Source organism: Staurois parvus, unplaced genomic scaffold (assembly GCF_062004578.1).
Source record: "Staurois parvus isolate SC_StPar_1 unplaced genomic scaffold, SC_StPar_1.0 ptg000282l, whole genome shotgun sequence".
NCBI classification, from domain to species: domain Eukaryota; kingdom Metazoa; phylum Chordata; class Amphibia; order Anura; family Ranidae; genus Staurois; species Staurois parvus.
Window position 1 is genome coordinate 12,597,895 of NW_028318078.1, and position 20,060 is coordinate 12,617,954.

Consider the following 20,060-nt stretch of genomic DNA (forward strand, 5'->3'; position numbering starts at 1 on the left):
CACTTCAGTTTTACAGGATATAAACAGCGCCATTTGTAATTTGGGAAAGCATCTGATCACACCGATCTTGGTTTGATTAGATAATGTAAGGGCAGAGGAGACATCTAGAGTCTGATAGACCCCAGATTTCTCAAAAAAGAATATATGACAATGCCCATTGATGTTATAGGGGATATTTGCATTCCCTGTGATAGCATTAAAAGTGATAAAAAAAATGAAAGGTACAGTGTAAAAATAAAAAAAATCAAAATACCTTAAAAAAAAAAACTCGCCCCTTCCATGCACGCACACCTGTGTGCACAAGCGTTGACCCTGTGCCGGTATGTAAACAGTGGTTGCACCATACATGTGAGGTATCGCCGTGAGCGTCAGATCAAGGGCAGTAATTCTAACACTAGACCTCCTCTGTAAATCTAAAATGGTAGCTTTTAAAGGCTTTTAAAGCATTGCCTATGGATATTAAAAATGTATGCAGTTTGTCGCCATTGCACAGGGCATGCGCAGTTTTAAAGCATGTCATGTTTGGTATCTATTTGCTTGGCATACCATTATCTTTTATATCTTAGCAAATAATTGGCCAATATATTGTGTTTTTTTGCATTAAAAGTAAAAAAAGTGTATTTTTCATTTCTGTACCATATTGCATGACCGCGCAATTGTCCGTTAAACTAGCGCAGCGCTGTATAGCAAAAAAATGGCATAAATTGCAGTATCTATACCATAGTTTGTAGACGCTATAACATTCACACAAAGCAATCAATATACACTTATTGGTATTTTTTTACCAAAAACATGTAGCAGAATACATTTTAGCCTAAATTTATAACTAACTTTGAGTTTGCTATATATTTTTTATAGCTGAAAGTAAAAAATATTGTTTTTCTTCAAAATTTTCGGTCCTTTTGTGTTTATAGCGTGAAAAATAAAAAGCGCACAGGTGATCAAATACCCCCAAAAGAAAGCTCTATTTGTGTGAAAAAAAGGATGCTGAGTAGCAAAAAGAGGCCTGGTCATTAAGGGGGGTAAATCCTCAGGAGTGCAAGTGGTTAAGAACCTTAACAGGAGAGGGGTTTGTTGTCACAGGATACGCCAAAACATTACACTAATCTTCTCTATAGCCACCTTTTCTGGAGGTAATAGGGAATGGCCAGTATGTCTCGGATGCTATAGTAGAAGTCCCAGTCCATACAGCAGATTCTGGTTCTTAATTCCTTTTTGGCACTTGTACAACTAATAGTCCCAAGCAAGGTCTTTACTCACAGTATCCCAGGAGCTGACTGCCACCCAGTGTCCACAGGTAGATCCTCAGTGAGGGAGATAAAAAGATCCTTCTCCAGATCAGGACATCAAGACAGCGCCCTATAGCAAATATAATCCCTTGGCAATCTTCTCCAGGTCCTCAGCCCAGCAGCTGCAAAGGTCCAGACTGCAATGTTTGGCTTAGGACCTTGGCTTGTACAAAGATTGTGCAATCATATTGGCAGGGCCACAAACATAATGAAGTGGCCCCAAGGGATTGCAAGCCCTGGCGCTCCTTGTTAAAGTTAAATAAAGCTTGTTTAGCTGTTAAGGTCTTTTGTTGCTGGGCAGTTTTTGTCTCCCTTTTTTTTTATTTATTTCAGGTCCTCCTTTCCTCTGTCTAGACAGACTATCAGATGATCAGCTTGTTGCACATTGCACTAAGATTTGTTAGGGGGTTTCGGAGGGAAAACAGCAACCAATTTGGACTTTTGCCTACCTATATAATGTCTGTCTCCTGAGGTGATTTTCAGCAGTTACAACTTCAATCAAGACCAGCTGTCCTGCCCTTCATTGTGTCTATCCTTTGTTGGGGGTATTGTCTCCCACTAGTGTGTGTGATTCGGGACTTTAATGGACTGTTAGGTGCAGCTCTTGGTGACTGAACTTTGGTGTTTGATATTTATATAAAATATTATTGGTTTACTTATGGTTATTTAAACAGGCCTCAAAATTTCTACTCGCCTGCTCGCATATGGCAAGTGGAAGTAAAGTAGGGGCTAGGTTATGTGGTTTATTAAGGTGGTAATTAAACTCAGTGCCTTATCTGCATTAAATTTAATGCACATAAGGCACTGTGTTTAATTACCACCTTAACCCCTTTACACTGGCGCCTCCCGGCTCTTTAAGAGGTTTCAGAAGCCGGGAGGTGGTGTTTTAGGGTCATGTGACCACCGTGATTCGCTGTCACGGTGGTCACATAATCTTAAAAGGGGAGATTGTGAACTTTCCGTGAGTCACGGACATATGTGCTGGGAGCGCAGGGCGTGCACTCTCAGCACATGTATTTGCAAATGGTACGCAAATATACAGCCGCTCGGTGTCAAGGCCCAGACTCAGAGAGGCCGCATATTTGTGTGCGCTCGGCATCTAAGGGTTAAACAGCCACAGAACCTGTATAATTAATAAGTGTTCGGTTTTGTAGGGATGAGGCGGCAACCCAAACGTTAACGTGTAGCCATTCATTTTAAAGAAAAATTATAAACACGTGAAAGCAAATACTTTTGTCTAAATGCAAACGTCTTCCCTGAATGATCTTCTTCTTCAGCAAAAACCTGTGTTCATCCACAAATACGCACGTACCCATGGAAATGGCCCTTGTGGGGGAGACACTGTGAGTCAAGGGTTAATACACATAGGTGATTTCCTGCTGACACTAGAGGTCAGTCCAGGTTACTCCTCTCCAGGCACCCACTTCCGCTCACAAAACAATTAAACCTGTCCAGCTGCCTATAAGCTGGTCTCCAAAGGGTTAACAATGGCCAGCCACCAGGAAGCTGCTAGTCATGAAAGAGTCAATCATAGAGGAGCCCAGTGTGCACACTTCAGCAAAGCCCACATAATAGCAGGCAGAGTTGGAAGCGCGCACAAGATCCCTCATGAGTGCCTTGTGTAACTAAGGAAGCTGCACACAACCTCGCGCATGTCTACTGTGTGACTAAAGGCGCGTGCACAATAACTCGCGCATGTGCAGTGCGTAAAGATGAGAGCGTGTAGTGTGTGAATAGGGAGATCGTGCACGAGCACGCTGCTCTGGGATACAGGAGTGTAAACAAAGCGTTACAGCTCAACCTTGTGGAAGGCGATGGAGAGCTTCTAGGGACCGGTGCTGAGCTCAGAGAAGGGCTGTCTCGGCATACAATAGAGGACATTGGTCGTCCTGACACTGAAGGGGGGAGGTGACATCAGCTTTGTAGGAAGGTGCCCAGCATAATGGTGAAACTGTCTGCAAAGTGCGTAGTAGCCGGTAAGTGTCCTGACTCCACTCACCTCCTGTATCTCTGTTCTAGCCTGTCGGTGATATTAGAGTGGAAGTAAACCAATACAAGTCTGTGAGCAGGCAGCTCTTTATTGTAGAAGACACATAACATGGCCACTGTGCAATACCAAACACTTACCTGCCTGCTCACAGTCTTCTATTGAATGCACACAGAGCCACGCATGCGCAGTTTAGCGTGCATTCCTTGCACACTCTGGTTGTGGTGGAATGACGGACTCCTGTGAGCATTCAGAAGATGACATCATTTCCAGACTGGACAATTGACCTCTTCCTGTCCGCTCCAACATACGTTAACCACTTACCGCCCGGCTTATGGTCAAATATTGGCCGGGCGAACACTTCCTCCCTCCGCCATATGGCGTCCTTCCAGGATCGCGCTTTGCGCGTGCCTGCAGGGCCGCGCTGTGGCGAGAACGGTCACTGGCCGTGTACCTTGGACACAGCTGATGACAGATCTATGTGCCGGCCCCGTTGCCAGTACCATGTGACCTGCTGTGACCAATCACAGCAAGTGACATGACAGTTGTATACAATGGATGGCTTCCTTTCATGCCATCCATTGTATATAAGTGTGTCTAGCTATGAATGGTCACAGCGATCACATGCACAGCCCATCTGTGTCATGTGATTAGTAGTGGCCAATCACAGCTATTATAAAAAAAAAAAAAAACCTGAATGAATCGATTTCATTCAGTTAAATGCTTGCTTATAGCAAAGAAACTCTTTGCTATAAGCAATCAAATTGTAAAAAAAAAAATACTGATCACTTCCCGAAAGTAGTACAATGTTACTATGGTAACATTATACTACTTTGGTCTTAGTACAATATGAAAATAAATCTTAAAAAAGAGAAAAAAATAATAAAACAATTGAAAACAAATTATAATTTTTTTTTTTTTTGTACTGTCACCAGTCAGTGTCCCTGATCACCGCTACACCAGTTATATGCTTATGCTGTGCAGCACTGGTGACAGTATGTAAAAAACAATTGTGAAAATAATTTTTTTAATGTCTTCATTTTCCGAAAAATTATGACAAAAAAATGTACAACTTTAAAAAACTCGCCATGCCTCTTATGAAATATGTGGGACTGTCTACATTGCAAAAAGGGGTAATTTGGGGGATATCTGTACTGTTCTGACATTTTTGGACCTCAAGAAATTAGATTGCCTGTCAGTACTTCAGGATTGGTCAATTGTCAGATATATCCCATAGTTTGTGACCTCTATAACTTTCCTACAAACTAAATAATAAATACTGATTTGGGTTATTTTCACCAAAGACATGTAGTAGAATACATCTCGGCCTAAATTTATGAAGAACAATTATTTATTTGCAAACTTCTATAACAGAAACAAAGAAAAGCGTGTTTTTTTTCAAACATTTTATTTATTTATCTTTGTTAATTTAGCAAAAAATAAAAACCCAAGTGGTAGTTAAATACCACTAAAACAAAGCTCTAGTTGTGGGAACAAAATGCTAAAAATTTAGTTTGGGTACAGTGTTGCATGACCACGCAATTGTCATTCAAAGTGTGAGAGCGCTGAGACCTGAAAATTGGTCTGGGCAGGAAGGGGGTAAAAGTGCCTGATATTGAAGTGGTTAAAAAAACTTCAGAATGCGTGGGAATTGAGAGAGATCAGCAGTCATGTGACCACTAGCCTACTGGCTGCTGATCTTTCTCACTGTGGGGAGGACACTCCCAGCACGTTTGTTTACGTTGTTACAGCAGAAGGTTTTTACCTTAAAGTGGTTGTACACTCTTAGGGCTCATTCACACCATGGTACGGAGATGTCAGTTTTTCTGCAAGGGCACAATGAAATCTATTGTTCTCTATGTGCCCCGTTCACATCACAACACTAAAATCTACAAGGTGTATAAAACTCATTGAAGCGCGCATGAAAACTAATGTAAACTGATGTTTCTGCAAGTGAAATTTGCGTGTCAGTTTTCATCAGTTTTTCTGCATTTATAGTGTGAATGAGGCCTAACATGTACACAGTGAAGTGACTGGCCTCAGGTGATGCACAGAGATGAAATAAATCCTTCTTAGTAAGTTTTACCTGTTTATCTGCAGTCTTCTCTTCTCTATGACCATTCAAAGGCCAAAATTTGTACAGCTTGTCTGAGAGTTCAGAAAAAAGGGGGCGGAGAGCTGAAGTTACACTCTGCAGAGCCTAGTGAGGAGAGTTTTGAGAGCTGATTAGGGAGAGGAGACACACCCCTTCCACACAGGAACAGACCTGAGACTGTCACTTGATGGAGCTCCCTCCTCTGTCACCATTTTTCCTCTTGGTGTCAGGAAAACTTGTCAGAAGTGATTCATGCTTATAGCAGAGGAACATTCGACAGAAATAACACTTAGTGCTGCTAACTGAGACAAGTACACACTATAGAGGAATATGTTTTGTTCATATTTTATGTCTGAGGTTTACAACAACTTTAATGCATCCTCTGCATTAAATAACCTTCTGAATGTAGCTCCCACCCACCTACCCAGAAGCAGCTCTCTTTCTCCTCATTGGGTCAATGAAAGCGGTGGGAGCCTATGGCTCCTGATGTTGTCAATCACAACCAGTGAGAAGGGAGTGGTGGGTGGGGCTGAGCCACGCTCTGTATGTCCATGGAGAGCAAGCAGCTTGTTATGGGGCACTTGGTGAGGGGAGGAGCCAGGAGCACTGGGTGGGAACTGTAGAAAAGGCGGATCTGGACTGCTCTGTGCAAAAGCATTGCACAGAGCAGGTAAATATGACATATTTGTTATTTAAAAAAATAATAAAAATTACAGGTTTACAATCACTGTAAAATGCACCATTTTGCTGCCACACATACAGTACTGTGCAAAAGTCTTAGGCATGTGTTAAAAAATGCTGTAAATGAAGAATGATTTCAGAAATAGAAGTGATAATAGTTTAATTTTACCAATGAACGTGATGGAAAGAAACTGAACAGAAGAGAAATCCAAATCAATATTTGGTGTGACCACCCTTTGCCTTCAAACAGATTTAATTCTTCTAGGTACACTTACACACAGTTTTTGAAGGAACTCGGCAAGTCAGATCTTCTGTGGATGTAGGCTGTCCCAAATCCTTCTGTCTCTGCATGTAATCCCAGACAGACTCAATGATGCTGAGATCAAAGTTCTGTGGGGGCCAAACCATCACTTCCAGGATTCCTTGTTCTTCTTTACACTAAGGATAGTTCCTATTGACATTAACTGTATTTTTGGGGTCATTGTCCTGCTGCAGAATACATTTGGGGCCAATCACACGCCTCCCTGATGGTATGGCATGATGGATAAGTGTCTGCCTGTATTTCTCAGCATTGTGGACAACAAGGATCCTGATCAAATATCCAACTCTTGCAGATATGCAGCCTCAAACTTGCATGGAATCTCCACCACATTTCACTGTTGCTTGCAGACACTCATTATTGTACTGTTCTCCAGCCCTCTGGCCAACAAACTGCCTCCTCCTACAGCCAAGTATTGAGACATCAGTCCAGAGCACCTGCTGCCATACTTCTGCACCCCAGTTCCTATGTTTTCATGCATAGTTGAGTCACTTATACTTGTTTCCATGTCTTATGCACAAAAATATAGGAAATGGGGTGCAGAAATATGACAGCAGGTGCTGTGGACTGATGTCTCAAAATGTGAAATATTTGGCTGTAGCAAAAGCATGGGGGAGGTGCCTTGCAACTTTGGGGCTGCATTTCTGCAAATGGAGTTGGAGGAGACAGAAGCATTTGAGGCAGCCTACATCCACAGAAGATCTGTGGTTCTTCAAGATGTTTGGAACAACCTACCTGCCGAGTTCAAAAACTGTGTGCAAGTGTACCTAGAATTGATGCTGTTTTGAAGGCAAAGGGTGGCATTTTTTCCACACCTGCCTAAGACGTTTGCATAGTACTATATGTATTGGGCAGTTGTAAAGAGGTTAAGGGGTCTAAAACCTGGAAAATAGAAATGCTGGGTAGATGATGATAGTGGCCAGCAAGGGATTTAACAACCTCCTCACTGGAGTGAAGAGATGAGTATTTCTTGGAGTTAAGTTCCACTTTAAGACACTTTGGTAGCATGTGAAGCATAAGTGTGGCTTCATAGATGGGAGGTGTGGTTTACTAATAGACCGTAAGCAAATCCTAACATTTTTTTTTTTTGTGTACTTTAACCCAAAAACAAAAATGTAATATATTACAGCTTACCCCAATTATTAGATGTGATGGCTGCATTAGGTATTCTTTTTTAAGCTTTTTTCCCTTATTTTTATCTGGTGGTCCAATCAGTAAGTGTTTTCATTTTCAGCTTCCTTTAGCAGAACAAGCTGTCCATACAAAGTAGCAGTTGGAGGGAAGAGACAAATCATTTGTTAGTCAAGCCCATCAACAACCCCAATTCCAAAAGAGTTGGGATACTATGAAAATTCTACATAAAAACAGAGTGCAATTATTTGCAAATCTCATAAACCCACATTTTATTCATGATAGAAAATAGAAAACATATCAAATGCTTAAACTGAGAAAATGTACCATTTTAAGAAACCAGGTCATTTTGAAATTGATGGCAGCAACACGTCTAAAAAAACGTTAGAACAAGGCAACAAAAAGCTGGCTAATAAGTGATAATAACAAGCAAGAGCTGGAAGTCGGTAACGTGACTGGGTATAAAAAGAGCATCTTCGAGAGCTAGAGCATCTCGGCAATAAAAATGGGCAGAGGTTCACCAATCTGTAAAAAGTTACATCTAAAAATTGTTGAATAATGTTCCTCAACGTAAATTTGCAAAGACTTTAGATATATCTTCTACTGTACATAATATCCTCAAATGATTCAGAGAATATGAATAAATCTCTTTGCGCAAGGGACAAGACCCAAACTCCGTATTGGAAGCCCGTGATCTGTGGGCCCTCAGATGGCAATGCATTAAAACTAGGTATGATTCTGTGATGGACATCACTGCATGGGCTCAGTAATTTCAAAATTCATTGTCTGTGAACACAGTTCACCATACCATCCTAAAATGCAAGGTAAAGCTACATCGTGCAACGAAGCAGCCATATCTGAACATATCCCAGAAATGCTGCCATCTTCTCTGGGCCAAAGCTCATTTAAAATGGTCTGTTGCAAAGTGGAAAACTGCTCTTGTCAAATGAATCAAAATTTGACATTCTTTTTGGCAATCATGGGTGCTGCATCCTCCAGACTAAAGAGGAGAGGGAACTTCTGGCTTTTTATCAGCACTTAGTTTAAAAGCCTGCTTCCCTGATGGTATGGGGCAGCATTAGTGAGTATGTAATGGGCAGCTTGTACATCTGGAAAGGCACCATCAATTCTGAAAGATATATCCAGGTTTTAGAGCAGTATAAGCTCAGGCAAGAATGGGACAACATTTCTCTCCCAAAACTTCACCAACTGGTCTCTTCAGTTCCCAGACATTTACAGAGTGTTGTTAAAGAGGGGATGGTACACCATGGTAAACATGGCCCTGTCCCAACTTTTTTGAGACCTGTTACTGCCTTGAATTTCAAAATTACCTTATTTTTTCTTAAAATGGTACATTTTCTAAATGTAAACATTTGATAAGTTTTCTGCTTTCTAATGTGAATAAAATATTGGTTTATGAGATTTGCAAATCATTGCATTCTGTTTTTATGTAGATTTTATACAGCTTCCTAACTTTTTTGTTGTTGTAAATCTTCTAGTGCAGGGGTCTCCAAACTGTCCTTTAGACTTTAGGAGAGCCGAACTGAGTGGGAGTAGAAAAGGTCAGTGAGAATAAATAATGCTCTATTGTTTGTGTCAGGCAGAGGAATGCATGGAAAGCATGAAGGTAAAAAGCCTTGAGCCTTTACAGCAGCTTTAATTCTACGAACGCCTTATCCCAAGAGACTGTCAGAATGTTCAGACATGCTACAATGGCAGTAGCTATAATAGATACATATACTGTATCCATACTGGTCCACAAATGAGTGCTGGACATGAATCTGGTTTCGAACAAATGCGAGCTCATCCCTAATTGTTAGCAATACAGTAAACCAGTCCAGATCAATGCTGTGCAGCTGATGTTGAAGTAAGTGCATGTAGAAGGGAAGTGGCTGAAAAAAGGTTGAAAGGGATCACCAACACGGATACAAAAAAAGTGAAAACATGATTGTATTGAATAAAAACCTAGCAGGTGTTTCTAATACACAGTGCTTTAGTGAACTGTCATCCAGTCAGGGTTTGCAGGTGCAGAGGCTCTCTCTCTGGAACAACGCTTGCATGAATGCTGTTAGCAGAACCGCAGATCAGGCTTGTAGCATTGGTTGCTTAGCAACCAGGAGCAGCAAGTCCAGAGCAGCAGCCAGCTTTGATGCAGCATGCGGCCTGGACTACTTTGAGCGAGTCTAGGCAGCCATAAAGTGGAATCTGCTAGTGAGGATAGACCGCTACTAGGCTGAAAGTTACAACTGTTTTAAATACAGTGATCAAGATCGATCGAGGTGTACAGACAACAGTTCTCTGTGCCTGTGTCCTATATATATCTATAGATGTTTTTCTGCTCATCCTGTAGGTTTCCACATTACACTTCGTGGAGCAAACAAGTCTGCTGCGGCTTTTGTGTAATGGCAACTGGTCCCATTGGCTGTCAAAAGTACCTGAACTGTCCTTGCAGGTGCCCTTTAGCTGACAATTTTCTGCCCAGATCCTTTGATTTTTCAATTAAGGAATGTTGGGCAGGGGGCAATCGACAGAGCCGCTCACTGATCACATTTTGGCCAGTTCATCAGGATGTGCTCTCTGTATGGCCAGCCATAAAAGGAACTAGAGCTGCTTCTAGCCAACACAGAAAATTGTTTTAAAACAAAATACTAGATTTTTTCCTAAATGCATGTAATATAAATGGATTCCTATATTTATAGGTAAAGTTTATCCAGGGAATATTCGATTGCCTGTTGAGGGACCAGGAAGGATTTTTTGTCCCCACTGGAGCAAATTAGATAATGCTTTACTGGGGGTTTTTGCCTTCCTCTGGATCAACTGTAGGTATGGGATAGTGTATACGGAGGTTTTCTATTTGTGTGTGGGTCTTTTATTTATTTATTTATTTTTCTTTTACTGTGCAAAAATAACTCAATATGATGTAAGGTACATTGCTTTATCATGTTTGAACTTCTTCAGCCCCACGGATTTGAATGTGCCATGCCTGTGTCACACTAAGAATCCTCACCAGTTAGAGAATCCTAGGTAGGGCTGGAAATACTCACCTATTTCTATGGCATGGCTCCCTCACTGGCCAGATCAGTAAGACATTACCAGGAATGCTGTACAATCTCCCTTTGACACCTTGCCCTCATCAGTCTGGCCAGCAAAGGAGAAACAAGTTGGTATTCCTCAGTCCTTTATAGCAATCATGTAAAGTTCTCAACAGGAACAGACGTTTCTTAGGCCTACATTTCCCAGGCAAATACAGCATATCCCATTTTCTTTTTGCATTCTTCATTGCCACCTCCTAAAAATGCTAGGTGTTTAAATGTTCCTTTTGAATTCTAGGCTTTGTCAGTCCCTGACCTGCAGCAAATGAACTCAGAGTCAAAACTCATTACTTGTATTCTTGCTCTGGGTCAGTGGCTTAAAAAGTATCAAATGAGTAAAAAAAATGAGGTTGCCATTGCTGTCTTAGAGACAATTCAAGCTGTCCTAATGTCATTCTGACCCTCTGCTTCAGATTTTAAAAGCTGATCCCTGGTCAACTGTGAAAATCTGTGAAGAAGTTTGTATGGTGGCGTCCGCAGAATTAATGGAGAGGACTGTCTTTAGGGAACAGTTCTACTGGCATGTACACACAGGCTTCAGCTTGTATCAGAGCAGTGTGAACAGAAAGCTTTGACAAAGCATTTGCAAAGCTTTCAGCCAGCTTTGTTGAAACTTTTAAAATACCATTCAACTCCAGTTTGTAAATGTTGAACACAGATCCTAATGGGAGTGCTGACTTTCAAGTGCTAGCGAGCTTCAGCAGGCTTTGAACACGCTTCAACAAGTGCTGTGTTGACTGATCTAGCCATTCTCACTTTATTCTGACCAGCCTTTTTTTTTAGCACCCTCTGAAGCTCCCAGGATGATCCTGACTAGAGAGACAAGCAAGCACAGCCTAACACCATTAAGGAAGCTCTAGGGCAGGCTTCTACCAAAATGGCACCTACTGGAAAGCTAGAAAGTCCAGCTGGTGAGGTCTAAAAAGTGAAACTAGGCTACAGTAGGTGCTTTGTGCAACTTCTAAACATATGGCAGGCTTCTCCAGAATAATCTGGGTGCTTGACCAGCAAATGGCCAACCTGGAATCAAGGGTAGATGAGGTATTCACTGTAGTTGATAACATGATGGCAACATTCATGATTTGAGAAGAACACAAAATATTGGTCTTTCGATTAGACACATTTAACTCTAAGCTCTAGATCAGGGTTGTCCAACCTGTGGCCCAAGTCAGCTATGAATGTGGCGTTTACACTTAGCGAAACATGCGGCCATGGAAAACTTGTCTCTTTACTGGACTTTTATAAGTTTTATGGCACCATAGAAAAATATTCCACTCTTCACAATCACATCAACAGTTTTCGGCAGCACCTAGTGTATATTTGTGAACAACTATTTTCAAGGATGAAGCACAAGAAAGGCAAAATTGGAATAAATATCCAATTAGCACCTTGAGAATGAATTGAGAATTGCTACTACATCCATCGAATTAGATATTGATTTGTTAGTTTATCAAAAACGGTGTCAAATATCACACTACTTTTAAGGTGCCCTCTTGTACTTTTATAATCACAAATATTAGAAAAATGATGTTTTATTATTCAGGTACATTATCTATATCAGAGACTTTTTTTGCTCACCAGCTGTCCTTACCATTGGTGTACTTTATCTGTGGCTCATGACAATTCCTCTTCTTCCAAAGTGGCCCAGGAAAGTCAAAAGGTTGAATACGCCTGCTCTAAATTATCAAATTTTAAGAGTAAGAGGAATCACCCAAAATATTCTAGACCTCCAGTGTACTCTAACCACTCCCTATCAGGCACTACTGACCAGTGATTGTGCATTAATACCATTCATTGCCTAAAAATACTGACCCTATCTTATCTATTGGTTCTATACTGGGAATTTGTGATTGCTGTGTTACCGTTTGAACTGCATGGAACTTTAGCATTGATCTCCAAGTAAATAATTTGTGAAGGCATTCTTTTTTTGTGGCTACTTGCACTGTCTGGTCTGGCCATGAATTGGATATTACCCCACTGATCAGGGATGTTCCTTTACTTGCCTTCAGCCAGAAAGACAATAATACCATTATAGCGCTGTAACATACATGTGACATGATGTAACGTACATGTGACATAAATGTACAGATTTGAGTAGATAAGATGTGATCAGTAGCAATATGTAATCGTAACCGTAGTTGCATTCACATGTGACATAAATGTACAGATTTGAGTCGATAAGATGTGATCAGTAGCAATATGTAATCATAACTGTAGTTGCATTCCATTGTCATTAAAGATGGATTCAGTCAGAGGTACTGGGACACAGAGGCTCATCAATTAGCATCTGAAAAGCCAGCTTCCTCTGGATGTGACACCTAAGTGGTAATGAGGTTTTGTCACCTTCTGGTGAAACTGGTTTAAAGGAAATGGCTTGAGACATTTGGGGCTTCATGACAGCAGGGGGTCCCCGATCTGTCTGGGGAGCTAAAAGTGTCTACATACATCAAAGGGGTATATTTCATCTCTCATAAAAGCTAAAATATTAATTGCAGAGAGATGGAAATGCTTCCTTCCAATAGTGCATGCTGTGCGCCACACCGACATATGAAATCCATATTTGTGGCTTAGGTAGAATGCCAGAAAAATGCAGGAAATGGTTAGGTGGCACTGGAGTGCGACAGTTGAACAGTGTATGGTGCTGTCGCGATCGGACTGATGCGCTGGTGTCGGAAATCCAATCCCCGACTTGGTGTTTCAAGCCAGTCTTGGCCCAATTGAACTTGGGCAGGTCAGCACCCAGAACATCCTGTGGGCGGGCGCAGGAACGCCCTCAGGGTCAATTGGCCGAAGACTAATGTCCCGCTTACATCCATATCCCCATAAATGGAGTACCCGGGCATTGGGACATTGTAAAAGTTTTATCTCTGTTTTTTATTCCCTTTTATTTTATAGTGAATAATCATTTGTGTGTCTTCTTGTATTTCTGTAACTTTTTATATTTTGTACATATTTTATGCACTGCTCACTTTCGGGAAATTAAATCTGAAAATTAATTAGTGACTTCTGTGTATTTAAGCACGGGCTCATATCTTCGGAGAGATTAGATCGGAGAGATTAGATTGGATTGTATGTTAGTGCCTTTAAACGCTCGGTCAAGCTCATTGCCAGTCTGCATGCAATTGCACTGTGGGCAGATTGTGTGCAGATTGTAAAAGGTAACAGATCAGCCAGGCGGAGATCTGTGTGTGTGGGGTGTCCCAGCAGACCGTTCTGCGGATAAACTGTTGGGTGGTGGCAGGCTACCTTTTGTGGTGTGTCTGGTGTGGAGGTGTGTGGACAGTGGAAGAGTGATTAACACCGGGGTTCAAGCTGTAGGATAGCTGGAGGGACTCTAGAAGGGTGTGTAGTTGCTAAGCTGGTCCTCAACTCCAGTCAGTGCACCAGATTGTATATAAGATTTGTATCTGCCAGTGTGTGGTCGACCAGCTGGATTGGAGTCTTCCTCTGGTGGTGGCCAAAAGGTAGTGCGGGCTGTGAAAGGATATCATGGCTGATCTTGTATACGGTTTTATATATTCAAAGTTAAGTCCCCTTTATTCCCTCTTACCCCAAGTCACGGCCGCACGTGTGTGCCTTGGTTAGCTAGTCGCTGTGGGCTTGGCGTGTGGGGGATCTGTGACAAGCTCCTTAAGCAACAAGCCTATTACTCATTGTTGTCAAAGTAGTTCTTCACTCTGGAAAAAGAAAAGTCAGCAGCTACAAATCCTGTATCTGTTGACTTTTCATAAAAGGACACTTACCAGTTCAGGGATCCAGTGCCGTCCTCACCCAGACTAGTTCTTCACTAGCCTTCGGGTTCCTGGCACTGGGATTCTAACTGTGAACAGCCGGCTATGCCCCTTTCGGGACCCTGCTGACTACCCACTGCTTGATGCGCATTGTGAATTGTCACACAGTCTTCTGGGGCCTGTGATGTGTCCCAGAAGACTGTGGGGAGGAAAACTGGCCCGAAGTGGGACTGGGTGCCTTTCAAAACTAGGTTCCTGCTCCGCTGTGTACCGACCCCGTTTCCAGTACCATGTATCTTGCTGTGACCAATCATTATTAATTATCAATTTTTTTTCTTACTGTCACCAGTCAGTGTCCCTAATAACCACTACACCAGTTATATGATGACACTGTACTGCACTGGTGACAGTATGTAAAACAAAAAAAATTGTGAAAATAGTTTTTTTTTAATTTCTTCACATGACAAAAAAATTACAACTTCAAAAAAATCGCCATGCCTCTTATGAAATACGTCAGACTGTTTGCTTCGCAAAAAGGGGTCATTTGGGGGATATCTGTACTGTTCTGACATTTTTGGGCCTCAAGAAATTAGATTGGCCGTCGGTACTTCAGGATTGATCAATTTTCAGATATATCCCATAGTTTGTGAACTCTATAACTTTAGTACAGACTAAATAAATACTGATTTGGGTTATTTTCACCAAAGAAATGTAGCAGAATACATATTGTCCTGAATTTATGAAGAACAATTATTTATTTGCAAATTTTTATAACAGAAACAAAGAAAAATGTGGAGATTTTTTTCAACATTTAGCAAATGTTAATTTGCTAAATTAACATTTTGTTAATTTTAGCAAAAAATTAAAACCCCAGTGGTGATTAAATAACACCAAAAGAAAATTCTAGTTGTGTGAACAAAATGCTAAAAATTTAGTTTGGGTACAGTGTTGCATGACTGCACAATTGTCATTCAAAGTGTGAGAGCGTTGAAACCTGAAAATTGGCCTGGGCAGAAATGGGGTAAAAGTGCCTGTTATTAGTGATTCTAAAGGTTAATTTTTTTTTTTTTGTAAAATAACAAACAAGTTGTACTTACCTGAAGAAAGTAAATGGATAACAATAGGTATGAATATAAACGTAAAAACAATGCACAATAATAGAAAATCCCCAGATAAGGGGAATTGCTGATAGTCCCAAATGTGTGATGTGATTAACCCAATAAAGGCACATACATATCAGTGACATCTGTGACTCTCATGTAAAGAATATATATAAACCAGTAACGAACAAACCAGTTGGTGTGCAATCATAAATAATCCCAAAACAGGGAAAAATTATATTAATAATAATCCCAAATAGTGATGTGATCAACAAAGGAAAAGGTGACGTCTTCTCAATTCCTCTACCCTTATGCACTCACCAGGAGCAAGTATCAAAACAGCATGAAATGGACTGACATATGCAGGAAGATTTGCTCGATTCTACTACTCCTACCAACAGGTCTGCCCAGGGGTAGGATCTCCCCAGAAGCCAGCAAAAAATCAGAAGGAAACAAAACTGCCACTCAGGGATAAGTTTTTTCCATGTTCAGCCCACAGTATTCAGGGTAGGGTTCCTCCTAAAGGATAAGCTCAGAGATCGAGCTCAGAAACAACCTCATGTAGTGTAGTAGGTTTAATAAAATTTAAAAGCAAACCACGTGGAGCTCAATGCATAAAATGATAAAAACACTCACAAAGCTGGCCGCAGGACCATCACGTGGACATGGCGGCGTAACGTCAGCACGTAGGCTCCTACCTGATGTGCTGACATATGTATTGAACGCCACGTGGTTTGCTTTTAAATTTTAAGACGTGGATGTCCCTTATCTCTGCTACTTTTCATGTTAGTGATTGAGCCTTTGGTTCATCTCATCAGGACCAACCCAAATATCCTGGTAGAAACATACTTGGAAACAAACCAAAAAATTAACATATTTGTGGATTATGCCATTCTACAAACACTGCTCAAAAAACGTGAACACTTTTATTTAATCAGAGTATAACATCAAGTCAGTTAAACTCCTGGGATATTGATCTGGTCCATTAAGCAGCAGAGGGGATTGTTAATCGGTTTCAGCTGCTTTGGCTTTAATGAAATTAACAACAGGTGCACTAGATGGGCAACAATGAGACAACCCTCAAAACAGGAATGGTTTTACAGGTGACATTTTTTTCCCTGCTCATCGTTTCTGCCCTTTTTCATTAGTTTTGCATTTGGCTAGGGTCAGTGTCACTGCTGGTAGCATGAGGTGATACTTGGACCCTACAGAGGTTGCACAGGCAGTCCAACTCCTTCAGGATGGCACATCAATATGTGGCATTGCCAGAAGGTTTGCTGTGTCTCCCAGCACCGTCTCAAGAGCATGGAGGAAATTCCAGAAGACAGGCAGTTACTCTAGGAGAGCTGGACAGGACTGTAGAAGGTCTTTAACCCATCAGCAGGACCAGTATCTGCTCCTTTGTGCAAGGAGGAACAGGAAGAGCACTGCCAGAGCTCTACAAAAGGATGTCCAGTAAGCCACTGGTATGAATGTCTCTGACCAAACAATCAGAAGCAGACTTCATGAAGGTGGACTGAGGGCCAGACGTTCTCCAGCTTGATTGGCATTTGCCATTGAACACCAGAATTGGCAGGTCCACCACTGGTGCCCCGTGCTTTTCACAAATGAGAGCAGGTTCACCCTGAGAACATGTGACAGACGTGAAAGGGTCTGGAGACCCTTATGTTATGCTGCCTGTAACATCGTTCAGCATGACCGTTTTGGTGGTGGGTCAAATATGGTCTGGGGTGGCATATCCATGGAGGGACGCACAAACCTCTACGGACTAGACAATGGCACCCTGACTGTTGGTGCAGTGGATCCTGGGTTCCTACTGTTGTACAACAATGCCCGGCCTCATGTGGCGAGAGTATGCAGGCAGCTCCTGGAGGATGAAGGAATTGATATCATTGAATGGCCTTCATGCTCGCTTGACCTAAATCAAAATGAATGATCTCTCTAGGATATCACATTTTGGTCCATCCGAAGCCGCCAGGTTGCAACTCAGACTGTCCAGGAGCTCAGAGATGCCCTGGTCCAGATCTGGGAGGAAATACCCCAGGACACCATCCATCATCTCATTAGAAGCATGCCCTGACGTTGTCAGGCATGCATACAAGCATGTGGGGGGCCATACAAACTACTGAGTACCATTTTGAGGGGCTGTAGTGAAATTTCAACAAAATGGAGTAGCCTGCTGCATCATTTTTTTCACTTTGATTTTCGGGGTGTCTTTAAATTCAGTCCTCTGTAGGTTGACAATTTTTAATTTCCATTAAACAATGGGGCATCCGAATGGGGCATCATTACGTTCCTAACACATTACCCAGTCCATGTCAGTATAGATATCCAGCATGATATTTTTCCCCATTGAGATCTGATGTGTTTTCTAAGTGTTCCTTTAATTTTTTTTTTGAGCAGTGTATTTCTAACTTGATCATTTCCTTCCCAAATTTATTGGGACTTTAAAAACCTCTTGCTACTATTTCTGGCCTTCAGCTTAACAATGGCAAATCAAAAGCTCTTAATATCGTTCTTCTCAATCATATACTTTCCCAACTATGCCGCTTCTGTCATTTCTCCTGTGTTCTGCCTACAGTCCCTTACCTAGGAATAAACATTTCTAATTCTTATAATACTCTGCATGCCGCTAACTACCCCAACCCACACCCCCTTCCTGCTTAGGCAAATTCACCATATTTCCTAATATGTGAAAGCAATACAACCTGTCCTAATTTTGGGAGGGTAGCAGCTGTGAAAAATGTCTTGGCCATCTAAAACTTTTTTACATGTATCGGGTGCTGCCAGTCCAAGACTCCCCCCAGCTACACATACACACTTTATATAATTAACTTCAATTTGTCTCCAGAAATCCATTTTATACCAGAATAGATATAAGGTGGCCTGAGATTACCTAATCTTCCAAAATAATACTTCACATATCACTGATCTAAAAATGAATAGTCTTCTTTGGATGAGACCCAATGACAGAAAACAGGTCCCGTATCCATTCCCCTCTTACTCTGTAAGAATATTGGATAGCACTAAGTAGTACAGTGGCCTTCTTTCCCCACATCTTTTTGCTGTCTATTTTATAACCCAGCATTCAACCCAGGCTTTGACTCGCCTGGAAACTTTAAAGAATGTATGTACCTTGGCATTGCCTAGCTTTTCAAAATTTTTAACAGACCGTGTTCAATCCTTTCAAATGTTGAAATACTATTCCAAACACAGAATGTTTAGATGCTTGCAGTTTAAACATTTCATTTCAAGCATTCGTAAAGTGACCCTTAAGGTTTTTGTACCTTAATGCATTCCCTTTATATTTACCTCTGTCCGACCTCAATCCAGCGCTGTGCACAAGGACTCAGGAGCAAGCCCGCATGAGTACCTCCTTAACAAGCAGCTTGCTGGTGGGGGGGAAGGGAATACTTGGAATGGGGGAGGAACCAGGAGTGCTTGTGGGGGAGCCTAGAAGATGAGGATCAGAGCTGCTCTGTGCAAATAAGTGTAATGTGTTTGTTACTTTAAAAGACTTAATGTTTAAAGGATAAGTTCACCTTTCGTAACATGTTACACCCATATTCATGATCGTAACATGTTACACCATGAATATGGGTGTAATATGTAACATGTTACGATCATACAGTCCCCGGTCCCAACTTTGCCAGATAGCGGCGATCTTTTCCCCCCTCACTAGCTGTCAAATTTTTAAAAAACCATGGCTGTGCGGGGCTCCGTCCACCCGGCTGCGTCACTTATTCACTGTGTTCTGTGAATGAGAAACTACAAGTCCTGACAGCCTTAGCAGCTGTCGACTTGTAGTCTTCAAACTACCACGGCGCTGTGAAGCGTTGTGGTAGTTCATTCATTATTATTCTCAGTATATCTGCTTGCTTGTACATCCCCTATGGGCAAGCAGATATACTGACAAATCTGCAGGAAACCTGCATGGCACCAGCGATCTGCTGATCACTGGTGCAATGCTTTAAGTCTCCTGCAAACAAAAATAATAAATGCACATTTATTTTTATTTTTTTACCATCAAAGAAATGTGCATTTATCATTTTTTACTAAAAGGTGAACTTTAACCAACCCACCTTTTTACTTTGTCCACTATACACTTCAAGCAAAAGTGTCATAGGGACCCACATACCCTAGGGAGGATGTCTTCAATATTTAATGCTTAATTCACACATCTGAATTATCATCATACACATGGAAATGGAAGGAAGACCTCTGTGATGGAACGCCTGTCACCCAGATTGGGTTATTCTGTCAGAGAACCGCTTCCTCGCCACTGGAAGACAGGACAAAGATATTATAGCTGGGCATTGTACCCAAGACTAGACAAGAGTAGCTTAGATGCCAAACTGGAACTACTCTTTTAAACAGAAATACAGATTTTATACACTCCAGAAATAGGGGCAGTGTCCCCCACATGAGCAATAAAACAAATATTACTTCCCACACTGATTAGATAACGAGGTGAAGCTGGCATCAGTCTGATCTCATCATGTAGGAGCCTCCAATAGGACTTGCCAACAGACCCACAATAGGTGATTCAACTAACATTGGGAATGCACACATAGGAGGCACACAAGGGGAAAAGATAGTTAACGCATAACACCTTAATGAACACATTAGAGCAAG

At 41.5% G+C, this 20,060-nt stretch overlaps 1 protein-coding gene across 1 annotated transcript in view; it reads left to right on the forward strand.

Moving 5' to 3' along the window:
* Positions 1-3,029: 3,029 nt before the first annotated feature.
* Positions 3,030-20,060, forward strand: part of IFT27 (intraflagellar transport 27) — a 73,829-nt gene continuing 56,798 nt past the window's right edge. Inside the window, exon 1 of the mRNA XM_089681950.1 lies at positions 3,030-3,265. Within this exon, the coding sequence (XP_089538076.1) occupies positions 3,232-3,265 (34 nt within the window). The 5' untranslated portion in view covers positions 3,030-3,231. The remainder of the gene's footprint in view (positions 3,266-20,060) is intronic.